The sequence below is a fragment of the Penaeus monodon genome, chromosome 11, assembly GCF_015228065.2.
Source record: "Penaeus monodon isolate SGIC_2016 chromosome 11, NSTDA_Pmon_1, whole genome shotgun sequence".
Classification (NCBI taxonomy): Eukaryota; Metazoa; Arthropoda; class Malacostraca; order Decapoda; family Penaeidae; genus Penaeus; species Penaeus monodon.
This window is the reverse complement of record NC_051396.1, coordinates 8,060,409-8,074,102: the sequence shown is the minus strand read 5'-3', so window position 1 is coordinate 8,074,102 and position 13,694 is coordinate 8,060,409. Positions and strand designations below refer to the sequence as shown.

Here is a 13,694-nt window from a genome sequence, read left to right as displayed (position 1 = left end):
TTTTTTAAAGACAGCCAGGGGGGGTGCGTTCAAACAAGGCTCGTCTCGTTTGTCAGTTAGCAAAAAAGCAACATTTCCCGGGGCCAGAAGAAGTGCGTGGACCGAGACCTAGACGTAGCATTCCTGCTGTATTTCCTGAAGATAACATTTGCACGTGGAGGTCCTCGTCTAACCACGCTGGTTAATTTCAGGCTGCGCGTGTCTGCGAACTCAGAATGATTGAATTAGTATATTTTTCATACCTTTTGACCTTTACATGGTCTTTTTTTTTGTTATTTAATCTAATTATATAATATTCAAAACTGACGAATCCCGAATACTGATTTATACAGAATCTTATCCTGAGTTTGTTTCTCGCGGAATCTGAGTTGGCCTCTTGGGTCTCAGCCCAGAGTTAGGGAATCCTGTGTTCTGTAATCGCTGCTTCTGCGCCTTCAGTCTGTTGATAACAGGATCTCACATGTGTTCACTGTCTCATTCGAATAAGAGAAAAAACAAAATATGATTACTAACTTCTCTTACGTTCCTCTCTTCGTCACGCTCTCTACCATGTCTTTTAACAAAGAAACAATACTAGTAAAAAGAAGTTATTTCAAATTCTCGCCTCAGAGTCTGCAAACTCTAACTTGTGCTTGTAACTGTTCTCTCTGTTATGTGCTAAAGCTACGGTGTTATCCTCCTTGCGTTGGCCATGTGACGTGTTATGATGAAAAAAACAAATATGTTGCACACGCCTGTATCGTGTCACTTCTATGACTGCACCGCATGGAAAGGACAAAGCTCTCGATCTCCTGTGCTGACACCAACAGCCCTCAGTGCCCTCCGTCCATGTCACACTGTTTTCGACTCTACACGTCCTTAGAACAGCTCACCCTACACCCTATTTGTACATACTCCCTCCTCTTATTTACACACACGATGTTATTTTTCTGTCGTCTTCATGTTTTGAGTTCTTGCTTCTTGTTTGCTGCTTGAGACGTAGTTAGTGCAATGTTTGTAGTTCATTTTGCTACTGATGAGTAAGCTGGTCTGGGCATTTTGCAACTATTGTAGAAGCTTGATTTTATTTATTTCATGTCTCCCTGTATAAGCTTTATACATGAATGTAGCAATGCGGTAGTAGTTGTTGTAGTATCAGACTCACATTGGAATTGCTATTTGATCAAATCCTCTTTGTTTAATTCAGCTTGCTCTTTATTTTGCCATGAACGTAGCATGATAGTATAGATAAAACAAGCAGTAGCATTACCATTTTTTTTTTTCTTTCTTTCTTTCTTTTTTCTTTGCTGATATAGTTGGGTACCATCATCCCGGTAGTTAGACAACTAACCTTGGCTTGTTGGTTCTTTCTCTTTACAGAAAGTACGTATATCCTCGCCAGTCGAAAATACCTTAGTATCAACAATGGTGACTGGTTCCGCCACCCTGACACCTTTCCCATCAGCTGATGTGCTGCCTGGCCCATCAGTTCGCCGACCTTGACATAACCACTTAACATTATTGTATTACTACATGCTTACTAATGCCTGTGATGGGGCGATGTGCTTAGTGCTTATGAGGGTTTTCTTTGTTCATTTATATTAGATAATTTCGCTTTTTAAATTGTTTTTTTAATAACGACATGTCTTTATTTCTGTTTGCATTTATCCAAACTAAATGAAGTAGATAGTGGTATTAAGAAACCTGTCTTTATTTTTTTATTTTTTTTTTTTTTTGATCTTCGTTTTATTTATTCTAAGTCTTAAACTATGCTTATTTGTTTTTCTAATGATTTATTTACTAAAACGCATCAGCAATTTAGTTTAAAAAGAAAAAAAAAAATCATGCATGAATATACATACTATTTAAAATAATATTATCTATCTAACTTTCAGAGCAGAATCGTCTTCGTTTTATTAACACAGAACTCGCCCCCGTTAACAATAGATATTTTTCACATGTACATATATTTCTTTATTCTTAATTAATCTCGGTATTGCACTGTCTCTTGCATGGTGAAAAAAACTCGCTTCTCAGTTCGAGAATTGCAAAACGCCCATATAAGCCTATTTTTTCCCTATATCCAAAATGATATATGGAAATTCTATATACATATATTCACTCCTTGTATTCCTCAAAGGCAGAATATATCCGACTTGCTCCCTGTTATCTGCTATCAGTCGTGATATAATGGCTAAATAAACTTATCCATAGATAAGATTTACAACGAAACCGTCAGTGTGCCTTATTTTTCTTTATTTTTTTCTTCCTCATTATGATGTGATATTAATGCGTAATTCTTTTTTCTCTCTTTCCTCCTTTCATCATCGTCCCTGCCTGTCTACAGGAGGAGGAAGAAGTAAGTACCGATGACTTGGTTTATTTTATTTTATTTTAATCTCCGTTTATTCATATATCATTGTTACCTTTGCTTCGTTTTTTTTTCTTTTACTATCATCTGCTTCTCTTTTCTAGGAAAATGTTGTCAAGTAATATATTCAGATATGTACATTTTGAAAATTCATAACTTTATCCTCATCTTTTTAACTTAATAAACAGTTGCATATATTTTCTCCCTTAAAGTTCAAATCTGTATCATATCAGTAAAGCTATTTTTTTCTAATTTTACCCTATATTTTCTCTCTGTGTATCTTTCTGTCCGTCTGTCTATATATCTGTGTATATCTATCACTCTATACTTATCTATCTGTCTGTCTCCCAATTCTCCCCCCCCCCCCCCCGTCTCTCTATCTGTCTATTTTCTCTCTCTCTCTCTCTCTCTCTCTCTCTTTTCCCTTTCCCTTTCCCTTCCTCCTTCCTTCCCGGTCCTCTCCCTCCCTCCCTCCCTCCCTCCCTCCCTCCCTCCCTCCTCCCCTCTCTCCACTTATCCCTCATCTCACTCTTCTTCTAACGTCCATCTTTCATCCCCTATTTTCTCCTTATCTTTTCCCCCTCGACCTCGCACCATCTAACCCCTTCTTCCGCTTCCAGGGAGATGAGGGGGCCAACTTCCTTAAGAACCGCCAGCAGATGAAGATGTCCGAGCTGGACGAAAGCTGGCGGAATACATCGCTGAGTGGAGGAAGCAGAGATCCAAGGAAGAGGATGAGCTCAGGAAACTCAAGGAGAAGCAGGCCAAGAGGAAGGTGAGGAGCGGGGGAGGAGGGAAACGGAACGGAGGGAGGGAGTGAAGTGGGCGAGAGGGAGGGAGGGGAGAGGGAAAGAGAGGAATTGAGAAATGTAGTGGGGGAGAGAGAGAGAGAGAGAGGAGAGAGAGAGAGAGAGAGAGAGGAAAGGGGAGTGAGAGAGAGAGGAGAGAGAGAGAGCGAGAGAGAAAAAGAGAGGGAAATTTAGAAATAGGAATTGAGAAATATAGTAGAAGAGAGAGAGAAAGTGAGTGAGAGAGAGAGAGAGAGAGGGAAGTGAGAAAGAAGGAATGAAAATATAAGTTTTTGGAAAGTCAAAAAAGGGCGAAAAGGGGAAAGGAGCTGAGAGAGAAAAGAGGGGAGGAGCGCGAGGGAAAGAGGGAAACAGAGGCAAAGCAAAGAAATGGAAAAGAAGAAGCCCAGGCCATCTCCAGCGTTTGCAAAACCCCCCTTTCACCAATAGAATTCCGAAAAGAGGAAGAAGAAGCACGAGAAGAAGAAGGCGAGGAGGAAAGGAAGTTGGAGGAAGAGAGGAAGGCGCAAGGACAGTTAAGACGGGAGAGGAAAAACGTCTCGAGGAAGGAGAAAGAAGGAGGGATGATTGAACGGACATCCAGCCGTAAGTTGCAATCCTCCTGCTAAAAAATTTACATTTTAAAATAAAGAAAGAAACATCACCGCAATTTGCTCCTGGAAGGACGTTTCAAGAAATTAGAAGTAGTTCAAGCGTGCACGTTAATGCCGGCGGGACTTTTCCGAACACAACACCCTAAATTTCATTTGTTAGGGCCCAAAGGGGATATTACAGGGCACCGTTATACTTCGGCTTTCCCCCAAAACCGACACCCGCTCTCTCCCTCAAAATCTTGTTCGTAAGCTTTCCTGCAAAACAAACTTTTTTCTCGGCGCTTTAAAGTTGTCAAACATCCCAGCCCATTTCCCCCGCCGGTTGACGTTCATGACATACACTTAAGAACCTACTTGCACACCTACCCGAGGTTTAGCCAAGTGTTACGTGTTCCCGGGACAACAGATCCATAGAAGTTTAGCGGGTTTCTTCAACCCAGACATTCCCGGGCCCCGGTTCAAAAAAGGCAATGGGCTTAGGATTATAGTTGGAAGCTTCCCCCTACCACACAAACGCAAATGCTCTTTCCATAATGTCTTCGCATGAGAAGCTTTAATCAGAGAAATGCTAATTTGTGGCTTTGAGCCAATAGGGAAAGTTGAACTAGCTTTAGGGTTTTTTATTCGACGGTGGCATGTCAGGTGCATGAAACTTGCACTATTTGAGAAATAGCCCTTAGGTGTTTCCCTAGTTGAAGATGTTCACTGACCTGTAGCAGCCCTACAGACTCATGGGAAAAAGTAGTCGAGTGTGAGTCATGATTCAAATCTCAACATCGTACGGTTAAACCAGGCATGAGGCTTAGGATGGTAGTAATTTCAAAAACAATGAATTTTTATGTTTTTGTTATAAAGAAACCAAAATTGTTTGCAATAACGGCGGGTTTCATTTGCTTTTTCATGAGTGTGAGAAACTCATTCTTCCTTTGGGGAAGAAAAAATTTTGGATAATTTTTTTTTTTATTTTCCACGTAGAAAAAAATATTTTTTCCAGGATCTTCCAAAAAATTCCTAAAAAAGGTTTTCCAACAGCTGATAACTGAATACTCCTGCCCGTATTTCCAGAAAGTTCTTTAACCAACTTCACTCATTTAACATGGAAGAGTTCACTTGACTGGTTGTTTGGATTGCCTCGTGATAACACACTGTTTCTCTCGCATTTCATACTTTCTCACAGTTTAACAAGTTTCTTTCATCCGTAAATATTCTGGCAATATATTATTGTTCTGGTTTTGTCCTTTTTTGCATGATTTCTTCTTCTTTCCCACTATCTTGTGCTCCCCCGCTCCCCGCCCCTCTATTATTTTTTCTTTTTTTGTCCAAGACACAACAAATCGTGATCTCGTTCAGTTCCTCTCCGAGGTTATTCATAAGAAAACGGAGTGCAGGAGAAACCCATTTTCTATGTTACACCGTGATTTCCATATAATGTATGTGTGGCCCTCCCTTTTTTTATCTTCATTCTGCGTGATTCTGTTTGCTCTTGTTTCAGACACCTGATTTTTGGTATTGGGTTCACTGTCTCTGACTTTACTATGTAATCCTCACCACTGACTAATATGGTGTTGTACTCATGTAAACGTGTTCTTTGGACAGTTACATATATATATATATATATATATATAATATATATATGATATATATATATATATATATATATATATATATATATATATATATATATATATAATTATATATATATATATTATATACTATATATATTTTATATATAATAATATATATATATATATATATAATATATATAATATATATATATATATATATATATATATATATATATATATATATATATATATATATATATATATATATATATATGTAAACTGTCACAAAGAACACGTTTACATAGAGTACAACACCATATTAGTCAGTGGTGAGGATTACATAGTAAAGTACAGAGACAGTGAACCCAATAACCAACAATCAGGTGTCTGAAACAAGAGCAAAACAGAATCACGCAGAATGAAGATAAAAAAAGGGGAGGGCCACACATACATTATATGGAAATCACGGTGTAACATAGAAAATGGGTTTCCTCCTGCACTCCGTTTTCTTTATGAATAACCTCGGAGAGGAAACTGAACGAGATCACGATTTGTTGTGTCTTGGACAAAAAAAAGAAAAAAAATAATAGAGGGGCGGGGGAGCGGGGGGAGCACAAGATAGTGGGAAAGAAAGAAGAAATCAATGCAAAAAAAGGACAAAACCAGAAACAAATAATATATTGCCAGAATATTTACGGAATGAAAGAAACTTGTTAAAACTGTGAAGAAAGTCATGAAATGCGAGAGAAAACAGGTGGTGTTACACGAAGGCAACCCAAAACCCAAAAACCAGTCAAGTGAACTCTTCCATGTTAAATGAGTGAAGTTGGTTAAAGAGAACTTTCTGGAAATACGGGCAGGAGTATTCAGTTATCAGCTGTTGGACTTATAATTGGGGATCGTGCGTATACTTTCTACGGGGAATATAATTATCCATTTCTTCAGGAGAATGAGTTTCTCACCTCCTGAAAAAGAAAATAAAAATGGGGATGGGAACATTTTGTTCTATACAAAATAAATCTGTCTGAAATAACACTAAGAAAAGCTATTAAAAATAATAAAAGGAGAGAGAGAAAAAAAATCATGATAAAAACAACAACATTTTTTTCGTCTCCATTTAAGGATGTATAATGGTATTCATCACACGAGGATATTCATCATCATCAATATCTAATGGACAACATCCATTAAGTCTATTTCTCAAATATGCAAGCTTCATCACCTTGCCCCATGCATTCCTATAATGCATAACTAGCGATTATCAGATTCAACATTCCAGTTGGCTTCGATAGCACAAACTTAGCAGATTTCTCCATTAATCAGTCTAATCTCACGGCGAAGACAATAAAGTAATGATCATTTGCTCTATTTTGCTCTGGTAATAAATCCTCACTAAAACTACTACATCCTACAGCCTCATTCGTCCCTGGTTTCGAACCGGGGTACGAATGTCTGAGATGTTGAATCCGATGAACCTCACAGCTCGACTACTCTGAACCCCATGGCAGTCTGTATGCTGCTACAGGGCCAAGTGAACATCTTAAGGACTAGGTGAACCCCTCAAGGGCTAGGTGGGTGCAAAGTAGGTGTATCTTAAGTGTTATGTCACTGAACAGTCAGCCACCGGTCGAAGAAATAACCTAAAGCTTAAGGCAAGATGCTATTAAGCGCCGAGCCAAAGGGATTCCAGTCATCTGTGTCTCTGAGGAAAAGCTTCGAATTCTAAGACTATTGATGGGGAAAGAGCATCTGGGGGTGGGGTGTGGGGGGTGGGGGGAAGCTTCCAATTATAAGCGGATGGACCTTGTTGATAGTCTTGGGGTCCGTGGAAGGGAATCTTGGGGGAGAAACCGGGTGAATTTATGGGATACTGTTGGCGGGAACACGTACGCTCTGGCTAAAGCGGTGTAAGGTTGAACTACTTCTAAGATATGATAGTCATTGCAACGTGCTAATCCTGGAGGAGGAAAGGGGGCGGGGATGATGATCAACTTTGAAATGAGAGAGAAAAAAAAGTGTGATTTTTAGCAGTGAAGGGAAATATAAGGACAACATATGCAGGAGCAGAGCGATGTCCGGTGTTGAAACGAAGAGAACAGGTGCTCCCTCGTAATATCTCCTGTCTAACAAATCAAATTTAGACGGTGTATAGTGTTCCGGAGTGCCGCCGGCATTAACTGGCACCCTCTGCGAACCTCTCTCTCTTTCTCTCTCACTTCCTTCCATCCACTCCAATTTCTTTTCTTTTTTTTCTTTCTTTTTTTTTAAATTCTAAATTCTTACAAAGAGGGTTTTGCAACTTACGCTGGATCCCTTCATCATGGCCTGGCGCTTCTTCTCTGCTTCCTCGAGGCGTTTCCTCTTCTCTTCCTGTTCCTTCTGCTTCCTCTCGGATTCCTCGCGAAGCTTGCGCTCCTCCTCGGCCTTCTTCTGCTCGGTCAGCTTCTTCTCCTCTTCGGCGCGGAGGATCTGTTGGGTGGAAGGTAGGGTTTGAGACGCAGAAGGAGAGGGCGAGGGAAGTCGTATACTTTTCATTTCTTTGCTTTGCATCATTGCTTCTCTCTCTCTCTCTCTCTCTCTCTCTCTCACTCACTTTCTCTCTCTCTCTCTTCTACTATATTTCTCAATTCCTATTTCTCAATTCCTCTCTCTCTCTCTCACTCACTCACTTTCTCTCTCTCTTCTACTATATTTCTCAATTCCTATTTCTCAATTCCTCTCTCTCTCTCTCTCTCTCTCTCTCTCTCTTCCCTACTCTCTCTCTCCTCTCTCTCCTCTCTCTCTCTCTCTCCCCCACTACATTTCTCAATTCCTCTCTTTCCCTCTCCCCCTCCCTCCCTCTCGCCCACTTCACTCCCTCCCTCCGTTCCGTTTCCCTCCTCCCCCGCTTCCTCACCTTCCTCTTGGCCTGCTTCTCCTTGAGTTTCCTGAGCTCATCCTCTTCCTTGGATCTCTGCTTCCTCCACTCAGCGATGTATTCCGCCAGCTGTTCGTCCAGCTCGGACATCTTCATCTGCTGGCGGTTCTTAAGGAAGTTGGCCCCCTCATCTCCCCTGGAAGCGGAAGAAGGGGGTTAGATGGTGCGAGGTCGAGGGGGAAAAGATAAGGGAGAAAATAGGGGATGAAAGATGGACGTTAGAAGAAGAGTGAGATGAGGGATAAGTGGAGAGAGGGGGAGGAGGGAGGGAGGGAGGGAGGGAGGGAGGGAGGGAGGGAGGGAGGGAGGGAGGGAGGGAAGGAAGGAAGGAAGGAAGGAAGGAAGAGAGAGAGAGAGAGAGAGAGAGAGAGAGAAAATAGACAGATAGAGAGACGGGGGGGGGGGGGGGAGAATTGGGAGACAGACAGATAGATAAGTATAGAGTGATAGATATACACAGATATATAGACAGACGGACAGAAAGATACACAGAGAGAAAATATAGGGTAAAATTAGAAAAAAATAGCTTTACTGATATGATACAGATTTGAACTTTAAGGGAGAAAATATATGCAACTGTTTATTAAGTTAAAAAGATGAGGATAAAGTTATGAATTTTCAAAATGTACATATCTGAATATATTACTTGACAACATTTTCCTAGAAAAGAGAAGCAGATGATAGTAAAAGAAAAAAAAACGAAGCAAAGGTAACAATGATATATGAATAAACGGAGATTAAAATAAAATAAAATAAACCAAGTCATCGGTACTTACTTCTTCCTCCTCCTGTAGACAGGCAGGGACGATGATGAAAGGAGGAAAGAGAGAAAAAAGAATTACGCATTAATATCACATCATAATGAGGAAGAAGAAAAAATAAAGAAGAAAATAAGGCACACTGACGGTTTCGTTGTAAATCTTATCTATGGATAAGTTTATTTAGCCATTATATCACGACTGATAGCAGATAACAGGGAGCAAGTCGGATATATTCTGCCTTTGAGGAATACAAGGAGTGAATATATGTATATAGAATTTCCATATATCATTTTGGATATAGGGAAAACTAGGCTTATATGGGCGTTAGCAATTCTCGAACTGAGAAGCGAGTTTTTATTTCACCATGCAAGAGACAGTGCAATACCGAGATTAATTAAGAATAAAGAAATATATGTACATGTGAAAAATATCTATTGTTAACGGGGGCGAGTTCTGTGTTAATAAAACGAAGACGATTCTGCTCTGAAAGTTAGATAGATAATATTATTTTAAATAGTATGTATATTCATGCATGATTTTTTTTTTTCTTTTTAAACTAAATTGCTGATGCGTTTTAGTAAATAAATCATTAGAAAAACAAATAAGCATAGTTTAAGACTTAGAATAAATAAAACGAAGATCAAAAAAAAAAAAAAATAAAAAAAAATAAAGACAGGTTTCTTAATACCACTATCTACTTCATTTAGTTTGGATAAATGCAAACAGAAATAAAGACATGTCGTTATTAAAAAAACAATTTAAAATGCGAAATTATCTAATATAAATGAACAAAGAAAACCCTCATAAGCACTAAGCACATCGCCCCATCACAGGGCATTAGTAAGCATGTAGTAATACAATAATGTTAAGTGGTTATGTCAAGGTCGGCGAACTGATGGGCCAGGCAGCACATCAGCTGATGGGAAAGGTGTCAGGGTGGCGGAACCAGTCACCATTGTTGATACTAAGGTATGTTCGACTGGCGAGGATATACGTACTTTCTGTAAAGAGAAAGAACCAACAAGCCAAGGTTAGTTGTCTAACTACCGGGATGATGGTACCCAACTATATCAGCATAACAAAGAAAAAAAGAAAGAAAGAAAGAAAGAAAAAAAAATGGTAATGCTACTGCTTGTTTTATCTATACTATCATGCTACGTTCATGGCAAAATAAAGAGCAAGCTGAATTAAACAAAGAGGATTTGATCAAATAGCAATTCCAATGTGAGTCTGATACTACAACAACTACTACCGCATTGCTACATTCATGTATAAAGCTTATACAGGGAGACATGAAATAAATAAAATCAAGCTTCTACAATAGTTGCAAAATGCCCAGACCAGCTTACTCATCAGTAGCAAAATGAACTACAAACATTGCACTAACTACGTCTCAAGCAGCAAACAAGAAGCAAGAACTCAAAACATGAAGACGACAGAAAAATAACATCGTGTGTGTAAATAAGAGGAGGGAGTATGTACAAATAGGGTGTAGGGTGAGCTGTTCTAAGGACGTGTAGAGTCGACACAGTGTGACATGGACGGAGGGGCACTGAGGGCTGTTGGTGTCAGCACAGGAGATCGAGAGCTTTGTCCTTTCCATGCGGTGCAGTCATAGAAGTGACACGATACAGGCGTGTGCAACATATTTGTTTTTTTCATCATAACACGTCACATGGCCAACGCAAGGAGGATAACACCGTAGCTTTAGCACATAACAGAGAGAACAGTTACAAGCACAAGTTAGAGTTTGCAGACTCTGAGGCGAGAATTTGAAATAACTTCTTTTTACTAGTATTGTTTCTTTGTTAAAAGACATGGTAGAGAGCGTGACGAAGAGAGGAACGTAAGAGAAGTTAGTAATCATATTTTGTTTTTTCTCTTATTCGAATGAGACAGTGAACACATGTGAGATCCTGTTATCAACAGACTGAAGGCGCAGAAGCAGCGATTACAGAACACAGGATTCCCTAACTCTGGGCTGAGACCCAAGAGGCCAACTCAGATTCCGCGAGAAACAAACTCAGGATAAGATTCTGTATAAATCAGTATTCGGGATTCGTCAGTTTTGAATATTATATAATTAGATTAAATAACAAAAAAAAAAAAAAGACCATGTAAAGGTCAAAAGGTATGAAAAATATACTAATTCAATCATTCTGAGTTCGCAGACACGCGCAGCCTGAAGTTAACCAGCGTGGTTAGACGAGGACCTCCACGTGCAAATGTTATCTTCAGGAACTACAGCAGGAAATGCTACGTCTAGGTCTCGGTCCACGCACTTCTTCTGGCCCCGGGAAATGTTGCTTTTCTGCTAAACTGACAAACGAGACGAGCCTTGTTTGAACGCACGCTGCTGTCCTCAAACAATGGCCGTATGTGTGAAGAAAAAATATGATTTTCTTTAAAGAAGAACTTGCGGAGGAACAAAAAATACAAGCTTGTATAACTTCGTCTAGATGGAAGGTCTTTTTTGGAAACAAGAGAAAAAAACAGAGAGCAAAAATAGAGAGAAACGAAACGAAAATCTCGAAAATAATAAACAAAGTTCGCAAGAGAAAATAATAATAATAAATAAATTAAATTGCTCTGGCTGCTAATCGTTTCCTGACTTACTCCTCGTCCTCCGTATCGTCCTTTACTTTCTCTTTCACTTCCTCTCGCACTTGCTGAGTCTGCTGTTCCTCTTCATATCCTCCCTCATCGGAAGCTCTGTAAAGTGCTTTCATTCAACAAAAGGAAAGGAACATCACTTGAATCCGCGATGGGGGGAAACGGGCGGCGCTTCTTAAGGTTTTCAGTGGTTTAGTTCTCTCGTTGTTTTAATGGTTTTAATGGTGTTATTTTAGACGCGTGCGAAATAGGTTGTGTGTTTTTTTTTTTACTTGGTTTAAGAGATGTTGGATTATGCCATCTGCTTCTTAGAGAGTGCTGGATCACAAAAGTTTTTTTTTTAGGGGGAATTTGGAGATCAAAACAGAGCTAATCAGGGAGATGAAGGATTCGGGCGTCGACAAGAGGATCAGAACTCAATCCAGAAACGATTTCGCTTTTTTTAATGATATATAAAGCCGATTTAACACGATGAAGAAATTGGTGACCGGGGATTGAATCCTAAGGGCTAAAGTCAGATACTGCTACCACTAAAATACAATATAATTTTACATTTCTACCACTACACAGCTTCTTAATTCTAAATAAAGAGATACTTCAACTTTGGCTGTGGCTGCAGAACCTTTTTAAAAAAAAAAAAAAAAAAAATTTAATACAAATTCAAAGAGAAACGCTATATCAACTTTTACGAAGTCTAAGGCTGCATTAAAAAGAATGTTTTTTTTTTTTTTGGCAAATTAGCTTCTAGGTATTTTTTTTTAAAAAAAAAGGGGGGAAAAAAAAAATTTAAAATTTTTCCCCCCCTTGGTTTTTTTTTTTTTGGGGAAAAAAAAAAAAAAAAAAAAAAAAAAAAAAAAAAAAAAAAGGAAAAAAAAAATTTTTTAAAAAAAAAAAAAATTTTTAAAAAAAAATTTTTTAAAATTTTTCCCCTTTTCCCCCCCCCCCCCTTTTTTTTCCCCCCCCCCCCCCCCCCCCGGGCCCTTTTTTCCTTTTTCAAAAAAAAAAACCCCCCCCCGGGGGGGGAAATTTTTTTTTTTTTTTTTTTCCCCCTTTTTTAAAACCCCCCCTTTTTAAAATTTTAAAAAAAGGGTTTTTTTTTTGGGGGGGTTTTTTTAAAAAAAAGGGGGGGTTTTTTGGGGGGGGGGGGTTTTTCCAAAAAATTTTTTTTTTTGGGGGGGGGGTTTTTTTTTTTGGTTTTTTTTTTTTTTTTTTTTTTAATAAAGGGTTTTTTTTTTTTTTTTTAAAAAATTTTTTTTTTTTTTTTTTTTTTTTTTTTAAAAAAAATTTTTTTTTAAAAAAAATTTTTTTCCCCCCCCCCCCCCCAAAAAAAAAAAATTTTTTTTTTGGGAAAAATTTTTTTAAAAAAAAAAAAAAAATTTTTTTTTTTTTTTTTTTTTTTTTTTTTTTTTTAAAATTTTTTTTTTTTTTTTTTTTTTTTTTTAATTTTTTTTTTTTTTGGGGGGGGGAAAAATTTTTTTTTAAAAAAAAAAAAAAAAAATTTTTTTTTAAAAAAATTTAAAAAAAAAAAAAAAAATTTTTTTTTTTTTTTTTTTTTTTTTTTTTTTTTTTTTTTTTTTTTTTTTAAAAAAAAAATTTTTTTTCTTTTTTTTTTTTTAAAAAAAATTTTTTTAAAGGGTTTTTTTCCCCCTTTTTTTTTTTAAAAAAGGGGTTTAAAAAATTTTTTTTTTTTTTTTTTGGGGGTTTTAAAAAACCTCCCCAAAAAAAAGGGGGAAAAAAAAAAAAGGCCCCCCAAAAATTTTTTTTTTTTTGGGAAAAACCCCCCCGGGTTTTTTTTGGGGTTTTTTTTTGGGGGGCCCAAAAAAAATTTTTTTTTAAAAATTTTTTTTTAAAAAAAAAAGGGGGGAAAAAAACCCCCCCCAAAAAAAAATTTTTGTTTTGGGGGGGGAAAAAAAAAAAAGGGGTTTTTTTTTTTTTTCCCCCCAAAAAAAAATTTGTTTTTTTTTTTTTCCAAATTTTTTTTTTTTTTTTTTTAAAAAAAAATTCCAATTTTTTTTTGGAAAAAAGGGGAAATTTTTTAAAAGGGGTTTTTTTTTTATAAAAATTTTTTTTTTTAAAATTTAAAAAA

The 13,694-nt window shown here is 37.5% G+C and overlaps 1 protein-coding gene across 3 annotated transcripts in view; it reads right to left on the bottom strand.

The window, feature by feature from the left end:
* LOC119578711 (troponin T, skeletal muscle-like) overlaps positions 1–11,704 on the bottom strand; it is a 28,065-nt gene extending 16,361 nt beyond the window's left edge. The window contains exons 1-5 of one of the 3 annotated variants that reach the window (XM_037926302.1): positions 11,612–11,702; positions 9,994–9,996; positions 9,011–9,022; positions 8,214–8,370; positions 7,621–7,786 (exon numbers count right to left, since the gene is read on the bottom strand). In XM_037926302.1, coding sequence (XP_037782230.1) covers positions 7,621–7,786; positions 8,214–8,330 — 283 coding nt within the window. In that variant the 5' untranslated portion in view covers positions 8,331–8,370; positions 9,011–9,022; positions 9,994–9,996; positions 11,612–11,702. Of the gene's footprint in view, positions 1–7,620; positions 7,787–8,213; positions 8,371–9,010; positions 9,023–9,993; positions 9,997–11,611 lie in introns of all 3 variants that reach the window. The other 2 variants (XM_037926303.1, XM_037926300.1) reach the window with 2 other exon arrangements.
* Between the last annotated feature and the right edge of the window lie 1,990 nt (positions 11,705–13,694).